The following is a 13184-nucleotide window of genomic DNA, read 5'->3' as shown; positions in this document are numbered from 1 at the left end:
AATGAGGAATATATGTAGTTAAAAAAAAAAAAAAAAGGAATATATGTAATAAAAGTGGGGAGAAATTGAATGAGTCAATGAGAGGAAACATGTTTTCGTGTTGACGACCTAGCCTGTACTCCATCAACTACTATCTGTAATCTGTCTCAGTCTCTCTCTACGCAACCCAGCTGTACTATGCATATTTTTATTATTTTTTTAAAATTCTTCCAATTTTCTTTTTAATTCTTCCGTTTCTCCCTATTCTCGAAACTGATTGATTTTACTCTGTATTTGCCCATTTCTGTAAATCCCACTATTCATACGCGTTTTCACGCCCCATATTCATATTGACTAGCTCAGATAGAAGATCTTTCTCGCAACAATGGAGTTGGGACACAGTTTCTGTCTTTCATTTTTTCTGCTTTTATCTCTTTCGCTATTTGCAGGCTTTTCTTCATCCAGTTCTATCTCAGGTCTGCATTTTTTATTTTTTATTTTTGCAAATTGTGTGTGGGTTTTGGGTAAAGTTACCTTCTTTGATCTGATACAGTTTCCTTTTTCATTATTTGTTTGGTAATTTGATGTGTTTATGATGCAGATGGTGTTTTTGTTTCTCAATCTTCCACTGGGAGGAGCCTCCTTCAGGCTAAGAAAGGTACTTCATTTCTTTCCCGATCTTTACGATTTATGATCCTCAGGCCATTATCAAGTTCAAATCTAATGTGTTCTTTCCCAGAGGAGAGAATTGAAAGGCTTTAAAGTGGTTGGTAGTTTCTTGAATGTTTAAATCTGTTTGATAATTCATAATTGATATGATATTTATCTCCAATTTGTGGCTCTTTTCTAGCTGTTTAGTCATCTGACTGGTCTCAGACAGGCCTTGTGCATCAAACTCCTTAATCCCATGCCATGATTTATGATTATGATTTTCTCTTTGTGGTTTTTTTTTTTTTTTTTTTTTTTTTTCTTGGGAAAATGGCAGTTTTGGTTCTCTAATTGAGGGAAAATAGTTAATTTAGTTCCTCAAATAAGATTGTGACAAAATTAGTCCCTAATGTGATAAGTTCGCACATTGGCACCACAAGAGAATCGAGGGGTTCTCCCAAATTGGGATGAGCTCTTCGCTTGTGCTCGAGTACCTATCATTGCCATTTTCTGTTTTTTCTTTAAAGAACTAAAACCTGTTTAACTGACACAACTATATTGGGATCGAGGCTCTAAAGGATTAGGATATTGTGGTAATGTTGTCTTGGTCAAGTACGAAGCAACTAAGTTTAAGGTTTGGAAATTTTGTGCCACTATTTTCCTTTCTGGATAAAGGTTTTATCCAAAAACCAATAGTGTTTCCGTTACTGTCATATGTAATACTGTCCACATTCCGAGATTCTGAATGGATAAATTGGATTGCTTAGATGATGTTTCTTTAGAGCATAGTTGGCTAGGCTGTGCGCTTGAAATCATGAAGAATGGGAATATATCTGAAAGGAAATCTTGAAGAAGAAGTGTACTTGGACAAATTGTGCTTAAAGAAATTTATCAACTCTTTTGGGATTTCAAGGTCATAGTGCAACACAACAAAACATCTAATAAGTATAATGGAAATCCAAAAAAATGAACTACGGCATTCAAGAATACTTAAAAAAAAAAAAGATTCAAAGGAAGTATCCAGGTAACCAACTTGGTTGACGTGAGTGGTTGTGCACTCACATCCCTTAAGAGAGGTCGGGAGTTCAAAACCCCCTCTCGTATAGAAAAACCAATATGGCCAGCACTATGCCACTTATTGGAGATTAGGAAAATTCTTTCCTGCCTATTTTATTTTAGCTTGATAAACAAATGATAAGGCCTTCTAGGATCAAGCAGAAGAACTATGGGGATGTAATAAGTAGAAAAATGTTTGAGAAAAGTTCTCGATTCTTATTCTACTTCAAAGAATTCTTTCGTCTTGATTGAGAGCTTACACTAACTCACTGTTTAATATGCAGCATGCCCGGTTAACTTTGAGTTCCAGAATTACACCGTGATCACGAGCCAATGCAAAGGACCACAATACCCCCCGAAGCTATGTTGCGGGGCTTTCACAGAATTTGCTTGTCCTTACGCGGAGTACTTGAATGACCTGACAAACGATTGTGCTTCTACGATGTTTAGTTACATCAACCTGTATGGCAAGTACCCGCCCGGGCTCTTCGCCAACGAGTGTAAAGGAGATAAGCTAGGCCTCGCGTGCCCTGCACAATCGCCATCGCAGATATCTAATGATCACAGTGGCGCTTATATCAACTGTAAACCGTCTTCCATGCTAGTGTTTGCTGCAACGTTCCTAGTTTTGTTAGCCCGGTTTATCTGAAGCTGGGTATTATACTGAAATGTTTAAAACTGTATGTGAGGCTTGTATTTTTCGACAGTAGAGCTTAATGCATATTTGTATTATTACACAAAATGTGTGTATTTAAAATCTTGGAAGTCAAAATTCTTTTGGTGACATTATTGTTTAAGACAGTGCAAATATTCAGTAAGATTTTGTTTGTTGATTGATCTTTAATTCTTTGGTCCTTTACCATTTGCTTTATGGTCTAGTGGCACGAAATAGCTCTCCCACATGGGAGGTTATGGGTTTGATCCCTAGTCGGAGCGGTAGTGACTCTGAACATATATTACATTGTAATAGAGCTAATATATTATTTCAATTTTACTCTCTGTGTGTTTTGTTTTGTTTTGTTTTTTTTTTTATTTTTTTTATTTTTTTTTTGCCATGATTCAAGCAATTCAATTATTGACTTACCACCTAGTATATTACCTAATTACTAATAAAGTAGAATTATGAAGTCCTGAAAGGGTGACTAAGTGAGTCGAGCTCGTCACAAGGGATCTCGGTTAACCTCCCTTCTATAATTTGCGAGAGCTATTACCAATATACACCCTCAGGGTCCAATTAATTTGTATCTATTTGCTATTAAGTCCAATTAATTAAAATTGATTTTTAACTTATTTCTATTAAACCCATTTAATTGTGTTATATATATATATATATATATATATATATATATATATATATATATATATATATATATATATATATATATAGGTTATGGATCTTGTGAGAATACTTCCATAGGAGAGAAATAAGAACTAACCTTAGCTTTACATGTATAAAAATTCAACGGATCTGATCAGATTTTTTTTAAAAATGCGATGGTAATTTCGTAATTATCAACTCCACTGTGCAAACTTTAACACTTAAATATGCAATCTTTAACAAGAATACGGTTCAAATGCGGATGGTGTGCTCAGGTGCGAACGTTAGGTGAGATGAAAGCCATTCATTGATCTTGCCAAGATCAAAGTCCAGGATTAATAAGAATTAAAAAGATATGCGGTGGCAATTTGGTCTTTCTGCATCTATGTCAAATTTAAGGTGCGTGGTTTTCCTTCTTAAGGTGCATGGTTTTTGTGTTTTGTGCTTAAGGTGAGTTAGTTGTTGAAACTTAAGCGCGTCGGTCTAAAGTTTTAGGTGCGTTGTTTTCCTTCTTAAGGTGCGTTGTTTTTCATATTAGTTTTTTTTTTTTTTAATAAAATAAGATAATTAATCTAAAAATAATAAGATAATAGTATAATACAATCTATATCCACTTTTTAAAATTTTGTATTTTTTTAGATTATGAGATAATATTATTTGTATCCATTATTTTTAATTTATATTTTATATTTTATATTTTATGTACATTAGCATGCTGCATAATATTTGTTAATTTGAAAAACATTTGCATGTTTTATCTCGTTCAGGTCCTACTACTTTGATTTACATGAAAACACGCAGGTGCTACCCGAAGACTCTAGTTAGCAAAGAACCATCAATACAAACCAAGAAGATCAATGACCAATAGAGTCTTGTGGTTATCAAGCTAAGTGTCCGACCAACTTATCTTTCTAGTCCTTAAAATTGATTCGGAACCTCCAACACTAGTGCATCTTACGTTGCATTTTGCGTAGCGGGTGATTTGAGGATAACATGCTATTAAGGTCAAATATGTTAATTGCACAGTTTTAACAAATTTAAAGGTTTAATTAGATTTTTTTTAAGGGTTATTATACATTAGAAAGATTTTAGAAAACCATGAACTAAATACTAGTAGTTTCAAAATCACAAATCAATTTCTTTTTATATAAAAAAAAAAAATAGTATTATACTGATGGAGAAAAATGGAGAAAATTTGAGAAAGAGATATTATATACTCTTATCTAATACAATGAAGGAGCAATTGATGGAGAATCTGTAATCCACAAGCATCCAATAAAGCAAAGCCACCTCATTATCCAAAATCTTTTCTCTCTCAATTCCCTCCTCAAAAATCTCCTCCATTTCTTTCCACACCTTTTCCCAGTGTATAACCAAACCAAATCCGATCTCACCTTCCTTCTCCCATCCATCAACTAATTCCTTCCATGGCTTCCACTCTGCTATCCGCGCCGACCTTCCAAGGCCTCAGGCCCCTCAACAAGCCCACAGACATCTCCTCCTTCAAGCCCGCCGCCATCGTCTCCTGCAGACCAGTCATGAAGAAGAAGCTGAATTGCGGCATCAAAGCGGAGCTGAACCCGCAGCTGGTGATTAGCCTCAGCACGGGGCTGTCGTTGTTCTTGGGGAGGTTCGTTTTCTTCAATTTCCAGAGGGAAAACGTGGCGAAGCAGGGATTGCCGGAGCAGAATGGGGTGTCGCACTTTGAGGCGGGGGATAGCAGAGCTAAGGAATATGTGAGTCTTCTGAAATCGAATGACCCTGTGGGTTTCAACATTGTTGATGTTCTTGCCTGGGGATCCATCGGCCACATAGTCGCTTACTACGTCCTTGCTACCTCTAGCAATGGCTATGACCCAAAGTTCTTTGGTTGATCTTTTGGAATATCCATTGCTAGCTGTTGTTCAGCTCTTGTATTTTATTTATAATTTCGTGTTCATTATATTGTAATTTAATGCAAAAACTTCCATATTCATTGTCTCTATATTAATTATTAGTTAATCAATAGCTGATAAGTAGGTAGACATTAATCATTTAACCACATCTCTCAATAGTAAGCAGACTCGATCTTTAATACTTGGTTTGATCTTTAACTTTCTTAGCTATCTAGTAGTCATATGTTACTTAAAACTAATTGGTGATAAATAGGTATACATTAATCATTTAATCACATCTAGTAAGCCACAACGTCTTTCGAATCCAGTAGACACTAAACTCGACCAACACAGTCGACGCCCAACATATATTATGTAAGACAAATAAAGTTAAACAGTGTTTTCTGTTTGAATGTTTACTCTAGAAATGTGCAAAGTGCGATAAAAGAAGATAACAAGTATAATTTAAATTAGGAAAATGTACATATTTTTGTATATTATGATTTTATTTTTATTTTTATTTTTTAGAATAATATACTATTTCTCCTACTAAAACATGATTACATAATAGTTTTCACATGAAATTATTTAAATATAAAGAAGAATTTAATAATGGCACAGATTGGGAATGACATCACATTATAACTTGCAATAAATAAACAAGTTGTGATGTGGCATCATGCAATGAATGATATTCCATCTTAAAAATTTAATTCAACAATGAAGAAAGTGAACAGTAGTATTGTATATTATACAAATACAGGATGAGATAATAATATCAAAATGAGAAGACACAAAATATGGTTGATCGCTCTATCGATCTATCTATTGTCGTCTATAAACATCTCAAAGAAACTGATGTTCAAGATTGCTTAATGCTGAGATGAACAGTGTACAGAAGGTAGGGAAGAATTACCGAACCGAGGCTTTAATGCTGCAAATAACTATGTGGGTATGACCTCAGCTTGATGAGGAGATAGCTGCAACACAAACAGTCCAACAACAAGAACCAGTAATACCAGCTGCAAAAAGAAACACCGTGTGTACTTAAAAACCTCCTTCCGTATCTTTACAGTTTCATCGGCTGTGACGACGATATTTTCACTGTAATTCTGCGACCTCTCGTCTTCACAGTTGGGCAGAGCGGCCTTTTTTGGAGCACATCCATTTTTGTTTGCCATTTCTGCTTGGGTTTTAGCTAGAGCCTTCTGTTCTTCTAATAGGCTAATTTGTGCAGCAGTTTTTTGATTTCTGACTGCCTTTGATATTACCAACAACTCAACGTCAGCTTCAAGTTTCTGCTTAAAAAGGCTCTCAACCTCAGTTTCTATGTCTCCAGTGCTCTGAAATTTTATCCCCGTCCCCTCATTCCTTGAGCTATTGTTGCTTATAATGGCTTCGAGCTCAGAGATTTTAGCTTCTTTCAACTTAAGCATGGTTCTTGCCTCTACAAGCTTGCTTTCAGAAAGTTTCACAATCTGTTTCAAGCTAATCACTTCAGATCTCTGGGAGTCAAAAGAACAGTGCACACTATCACCAGATTGCCACTGATCAGATGTGCTTGGTCCATGGTCATCTGAAGTGAACTCCAAAGGTCTACTGCCATTCCCAAGTGGATCATCATTGAGAACATCATCCATTCCCAATGCTTTAAATTTTTCAACCTCTGCAAAGAGATCAAGTTCTTATAACTAAACAGAACTGATAACATGCAGAAAACCATCACTTTGATCAGAAACCATAATCATTTTGCAATTTGCAAGGACAGAGAGAATTTAAATTGTTGCCCCATTTGTGTCAAATTTTATATCACGAATTCATGGTTCACTTTCTCATACAGTCAGTAGAAACATCTAAATTTACAAACCAAAGCAAACATTTGTGACATCACAGCAAGCTTCAATAAATATAGATATGGAATTATGTAAACTAATCTGTAGAAATCTAGCAAATAGATTCAGCAAGCCATCAAAGCACCAGAACAATATTTATGTTTAGAACTGCAAGCCTAAAATGCTCTAAACATAAGGCTAAGAAACAGATGCATAAATAACTGGCACTACGCAAAAACAGGCAGCTCCACAAGATGTAAGGATTAGGTAGACTTTATGTACTTTATGTTCACAATAGACTTTCTATTTGAAACTCTTTCCAGTCTTAATACTTGAGAATAAACCCATTTGTCAAGTTCACTTCTATCAATATCCAACCGATCCAGACTCCAAGTTGTAAACACAAACAACTACCAAAAGAATTCCTCGTTATGAATAAATCTAATACCATACCAGTTGGCACACAGCAATTAGATAAACATACCACTTGATTGAACAAACAAAAATAGAAAGAATGCCCTATATATCACCAATGCTGGTAATAACTACATAACTATTACATAAAATCAATAATGTGATGGAAACCTCACCTTTTTCAAGTGCTTCCTGAGCAGTCTGGAGTGTGAAGATAGACTCAGCTAGAGGATCAAAATCTGTTGATGTCCCATGATTCTCACTTTTCTCATTTTTTGCCTCCCAAGACGCTTCTGCAGCTAGACCCTCCTGCAAGAAATCTCCAAAACCTCCATTACTCTCCCTACTATAACTAGCCTGGAAGTAGCTGCTCTCTTTTCGTACACTGTCCTCAGCTTCATCACTATTCTCTCCATCATAATTCATTGATCTTCCTTCTTTTGTCCCATTACCAGTCACAAAATCGGTGCCCCTCATAAAGACAAAGTTGGAGCTTCTTGAGTCGGATTCCATGCTGGAATGAGAGTTTTCTATCTCAATTTTGTCCCTTTCTCCTCTAGGTTTCTTACTGGATTCCATCTTATTCTTTCCCTTCTGGCCAAGCTGAACTGAATTAACTGAACTATTTCCGCTCAAACTCACCCAGTTCTTATCACGTCCATGTTCAACAACCACAGGTTTGGTGTACCGCATTTTTGGGGCACTAGCTGCAGTTGAAGACCTACTGCTCTGACCCTCACTGTTCTCCGAGTCCGTCCCAGCCATGAAAGCAGGTCCATTAACTGCCCCTGTATCACCAATTCCACCAAAGCAATCAAACAGCTGACCAGGACTCCTCATAAAGGCAACTGTAGATGAATTAGATCCCTCACTTTTCTGCATTACTCCAGCAGAAAAATGCCCAGGTTTCGCTGGATTATTACCTCCTGAATGTGACAAACCCCTCTTCAACATCTTGCTAGTGTCTATGTTAGTATCCCCATCCATCCGTGCTTCTCTTTTGAACCTCCTCCATTTCCTCAAACCCTTTCCTTTCGTACTCATAGGTATAGGTGTAGATTTGACATCCACAACTGGAGGCATATCCCCAGCCTCCTCCACAACTTCATTTCCCTTCCCATTCATTTGCTTTTGCTCAGCCACGCCACATCCATTATTTGACACTTGTTGTTCAGCCGAATTAGTATCCAACTTTTCAGCATTTATATTGCTTATTGCTTCGTTATCCTGCGCAGATTCAAGAGCTGAACATTCCCTCTCCAATTCCATCACTACAACAATTACAAAACTTTCAGCTCAGATGAAGAAAGCTCAGAAATCCAATATCAAAATCAGATCAAGATCAAGAAGTAGCGACTGAAATTCCGGCAGAGGATTAATTGATCATAATCTTGAAATCCGCTAAAACTGATAACTCTCTCTTTTTTTCTTTTTTCTTTTTTAAATGGAGTAGTTAGAAATCAGTATTCTCCGATATTGTATCGAATCTCTCAAAACCAGTTGGAATTTAATTTAAGAGAAGCTAATCAAACTGAAACAAATGAACATTAGGAAGCATAAAGTAATGATCATCGTACCTTTTGTTTCATTATTGTGGATTTTGCAGATGCGGAAATAGAGAAACCCTAGAAGCTCTGTGGATTTGAAGATTTATACCCTCGAAATTTAAGGTGATCAGCAAATCAGCGATCTCTGTTGATGGAAATGAATTTCGTTTCTTTCTTTTTATTTATTAAATTCTTTTCTTTTTTTGTCATGTTAATTTTTAATTAATAAAATATATTTTTGACGATGGGTATTGGTTGGCACGTGGGAGAGTCGAGAAGAATTATATAGTGTACCGCGGTGTATAATCGATTATGCATCGAGCTTCAAAATGACGTCGTTTTGTTTAATGAAAAAAATGGCATTCGTTTCGCGTCATTCAGCAAAAAGTAATTCTATTATTCAGTTTCATTTTGTATACACTGTAATTTCAGTTCAACACAATTACAGTTTCATTTCAATATAACTACAGTTTTATTCGACATTTATACACTCAAATATGTGAAAATGTTATTTTATTTTATTTTATATACACTATAGTTTCCTTAAAACACAACTACATGGTCATTTCGATATAACTACAGCTTCATTGCACAATATACACTCAAATATGTGAAATGTTATTTAGTTTCATTTCACCACATCTACAGTATCATTTTGATATAACTGCAGTTTCATTTGATAATATATAAAATAATACGTGAGACAGTGTCGATTTAGATACACTGTAATTTCAGTTGGTAATTAACACAACAAAAAATGTGCGCTCCATTAACAGTAACGGCGCGCCGTTTCTTTACTTAAAGAAACGGTGCCCTTTTGACCACGATACACGTGCACCACGGTCCACGATATAACGACTGGGTTGAATGAATAAGTGCTGGAATGTGGGTGATTGGGTAACTCAAAATATAATTTTTTTAAAAAAAAAAATTATATTTTTTGTACTTTAGTTATATATGTGATACAAACTTAGTCATTGATTTATATATGTGATTATTTTAAGTCTTAAGTTATGTACGAAATGACGATTTTAGTTTCTCAGAGATTATTTCTACCACCAATTTGTCACTTCGTAAAGTGGTTGATTTCGTCTTTCAAAGACTAAAAAATCGCCACTTCATGCATAATTTAGAAGTTAAAGATGCTCACACATATAACTCAGGGACTAAATCTATATCAAATATATAACTAGATGACCAAAAATATAATTTTTCCTCTTTTTCTTGTTTTTTTTTTTTTTTTGATAATTCAAATTGTCCTGCTTCATATGAACTCGCTCTCAGACTTATGAATAGTAAATTAAGTCAATTATAATTTCAAAATTTAATACTCCGTACTAATTTGGGATCAAACCTCACCTTGCTACTGGAAACAAATTTTACGTTAAATTTCTTATCCACTAAACAATACCTTGGAGTAAAATTATTAGTACAATACTTAGAGCTGTCAAAACGGGTCCAACCCGTCGGGTTGGGCCCGTTTAACCCGTATTTTATACGGGCTGGGTTGGAGGATTTCCAGCTCGTCTCGTTTCCAACCCAGCCCGTGTAACCCGTGGGAGATACGGATTATACGGGTTGGCCCGTGAGTTACACGGGCCGGCCCGTATAACCCGTATCCCCACCCCCAAATGTGTTATATAATTGGGTATTTTATTAATATTTAAAAACATTGTTGCTAAAAAGACTTGAACCATTGACTTTTTACTTAACTTATCAAGTTATTATTATTAATATTAAAACTAACTATGCTAAGAACACATGTTGAACATTTTAATATAATTATATATCTATTTACATCATTCACAAGCATTATTAAATATATAATTGATAATTGATTTATATTACATTTATTACAAGTATTAATTAATACAATTAATTGTATCTTTATATAAATATTAATTTAAAGTTTATTTATTATATAAATTACATAAAGTAATAAATTATATATTTTATAAACTTTATAACTTAATAGTATTATAATTACAAAATAAAAAATATTACATGTAAAATATATTAGTATTAAATATAAATTAAATAAATTATAATTACATATTAAAAACAAAAATCTAATTTTATATGTGTATATACATATTTGTGTATATATAATACTTGTTCATTGTGGTTAATGTGGTTGATTGGAAATAATCTTGGCTATTAACTTAGAGGTTATGGGTTCAATTCCTAAGCAATATGACAATAAATATTTTAATCATGTAAATTAAAATTAAAAAAAAAAAAAAAAAAAACGGGCTGACGGGTTGGGTTGGGAAAATCCCAACCCGTGGAAAAATGGATCGGCCCGTCCCGTCCCGTTTCCAGTTGAACCCGAGACGGGCAAGCCCATATGGGCCGGGCTGGCCTGTTTTGAAAGCTCTAACAATACTTGAATAAATTAGAATAGTCACACTTGTGATCTGTGAGGGTCGAATCTAGGATAGCTGTTTATTACTTATGATAGAAATCATAATACTTATTATTGAAAATTTAATACTTTTTTGAAAGTATTGAAAATTTAATACCAATTTGAAATAAAATAAATTATTACTTATAATAGATATTGCAATATTTATATGTGACACTGTGATACTATTTAGTGTAAAATGATTGTTACTAATGATAAATATTGTAGTACTTATAACTGAAATTGTGATACTTACAAAGTACAATTATAATGTAAATATTATGTTACTTGTATGTTAAATGTTACTTATGAAATATGAAAAACCATTGTTTTGGTCCCTTAATTATTTTGTAACTGTCAATTTAGTCTCTAATTTTTAATTTGGTCAAATTGACCATCTAACTGTTTTAAATTTCGTCAATTAAGTCCCTTAGCCACTATTCTGTCAGTCAGTCGTTGGTTACCAAAACATTGGCTAGAGAATTTAATTGACGAAATTGAAAATTAGGGACTAAATTGACAATTGTAAAATAATTGAGGGACCAAAACAATGATTTTTTCTATAAAATAAATTATAATACTTATTGTAGAAATTTAATATCAATTTTATTTAAAAATATTTTTTAAAACACTCATTCTTTACAAGGTAGTATGTTCGATCATATGACCACTAAATTGGAATGATAACAAATGTGTCATCACACTACATAGTAATTGACATTATTTATGATAGATATTGTAATATGGCAATTTTAGTCCACCACTAACTAATTATGTTAATATTAATAATGCATTTTAAATTTTAAAATTATTAAGGGACACCTTAGTCATTTTTTATTTATATCATTTTGTATTAAATAATTAAGTAATTATAGAGTTTGATACACACATTCATTACACAAATAATGTACTTTTAGTATATTAAAAATATACATTGTATACATGGTCCACACATTACCATAAATAAAAAAAATCATTTTTAATATTCTAAAAGTATATCAATTAAATACTGAAAGTATATTATTTTGTACATTATTAAATAATATACATTTAATACACAAATAATATATTTTTAGTATATTACAAATGTACCTTGTATTCATAGTAAACATCAAAATTTACCGCCTAACACCGGTTGTTATACCGTGGACCATAGTCTGAAAACGACGCTGTTTCTTTAAGTAAAGAAACGATCACCGTTCAATTTTAACAAATCTCGTATTTTTTGTGTGTTTATAACAAAATGAACTGTCTCGCGTAGTGTGTTTATATTATCAAATAAAACTGTAATTGAATTGAAATGATACTTTAGTTGTGTTGAAATGAAACTGTAATATGTATAAAAAGAAACTGATAACATGTCTCACATATTGAATGTATATTGTCAAATAGAACTGTAGTTTAATTGAAATGATACTTTAGTTTTGCTAAAATAAAACAATAGTATGTATAAAAAGAAACTGAATAACATGTCTTACATATTGAGTGTATGTTGTAAAATGAAACTGTAGTTATATCAAAATGATACTTTAGTTGTGTTGTAATAAAACTACAGTGTATATAAAATGAAACTGAATAACAATTTCACATATTTGAGTGTATATTGTTCAATAAAATCGTAGTTGAATTAAAATTATAATTTAGTGGTGTTGTAATAAGACTACAGTGAGTATAAAATAAAATTCAATAACATGTCTCATTGTAATAAGACTATTACTGTAGTTGAAACAAAATAAAATTTTAGTTGCGCTGAAATTAAACTACAATATATATATAAAATAAAACTGAATATGTTATACAAACAAAACTCATTACATATAATGGATGTCGTTTCTTTTCATCAAAGAAGTGACACTATTTTGGACCATAGTGCGCAGTAAAATTTGCCAAGTTATATACCTCTTCTAACTTGGACTTCAATCATTGTATGAACCTAAGCCCAATTTCTTCATCAATTATTATTATTATTTATATATGATATATGATAATATGATATGATATTTAATTAGAAGGGCAAAATGGCAAAACTTTGATAGGTAAGGCTCCACATCATGCCTAAAGAAAAAAATAATTTATATGTACAATGTCAGGTCAAATCATCGAATGATAGCC

At 33.1% G+C, this 13184-nt stretch overlaps 3 protein-coding genes across 3 annotated transcripts; 2 read left to right on the top strand and 1 right to left on the bottom strand.

The window, feature by feature from the left end:
- The first annotated feature begins 79 nt into the window (after nt 1–79).
- On the top strand, nt 80–2527 carry LOC109180051 (GPI-anchored protein LLG1-like). Its single transcript, XM_019329544.1, has 3 exons — nt 80–455; nt 581–637; nt 1968–2527. The coding sequence occupies exons 1-3, from the start codon at nt 365–367 to the stop codon at nt 2330–2332; spliced, it is 513 nt and encodes a 170-aa protein (XP_019185089.1). The 5' UTR covers nt 80–364; the 3' UTR covers nt 2333–2527.
- Nucleotides 2528–4262: 1735 nt separating this feature from the next.
- LOC109180052 (photosystem I reaction center subunit V, chloroplastic) lies at nt 4263–4981 on the top strand. Its single transcript, XM_019329545.1, has one exon. It carries the CDS (start codon nt 4429–4431, stop codon nt 4873–4875), a length of 447 nt encoding a protein of 148 aa, XP_019185090.1. The 5' UTR covers nt 4263–4428; the 3' UTR covers nt 4876–4981.
- Nucleotides 4982–5547: 566 nt separating this feature from the next.
- On the bottom strand, nt 5548–8837 carry LOC109180047 (WPP domain-interacting protein 1-like). Its single transcript, XM_019329535.1, has 3 exons — nt 8699–8837; nt 7298–8392; nt 5548–6541 (listed from the first exon to the last, which is right to left on the bottom strand). Exons 2-3 carry the CDS (start codon nt 8388–8390, stop codon nt 5820–5822), a joined length of 1815 nt encoding a protein of 604 aa, XP_019185080.1. The 5' UTR covers nt 8391–8392; nt 8699–8837; the 3' UTR covers nt 5548–5819.
- Between the last annotated feature and the right edge of the window lie 4347 nt (nt 8838–13184).

Source organism: Ipomoea nil, unplaced genomic scaffold (assembly GCF_001879475.1).
Source record: "Ipomoea nil cultivar Tokyo-kokei standard unplaced genomic scaffold, Asagao_1.1 scaffold0987, whole genome shotgun sequence".
NCBI classification, from domain to species: domain Eukaryota; kingdom Viridiplantae; phylum Streptophyta; class Magnoliopsida; order Solanales; family Convolvulaceae; genus Ipomoea; species Ipomoea nil.
The sequence above is the reverse complement of the archived record's forward strand: the minus strand, read 5'-3'. Positions and strand labels throughout refer to the sequence as shown.

Coding starts and splice junctions, on each gene's coding strand:
- LOC109180052 (XM_019329545.1), top strand. CDS start 4,429: ATGGCTTCCACTCTGCTATCCGCGCCGACCTTCCAAGGCCTCAGGCCC.
- LOC109180047 (XM_019329535.1), bottom strand. CDS start 8,390: ATGGAATTGGAGAGGGAATGTTCAGCTCTTGAATCTGCGCAGGATAAC. Junction 6,542..7,297: donor TCAGGAAGCACTTGAAAAAG/GTGAGGTTTCCA, acceptor ATCTCTTTGCAG/AGGTTGAAAAATTTAAAGCA.
- LOC109180051 (XM_019329544.1), top strand. CDS start 365: ATGGAGTTGGGACACAGTTTCTGTCTTTCATTTTTTCTGCTTTTATCT. Junction 456..580: donor TTCATCCAGTTCTATCTCAG/GTCTGCATTTTT, acceptor TTTATGATGCAG/ATGGTGTTTTTGTTTCTCAA. Junction 638..1,967: donor CCTCCTTCAGGCTAAGAAAG/GTACTTCATTTC, acceptor TTTAATATGCAG/CATGCCCGGTTAACTTTGAG.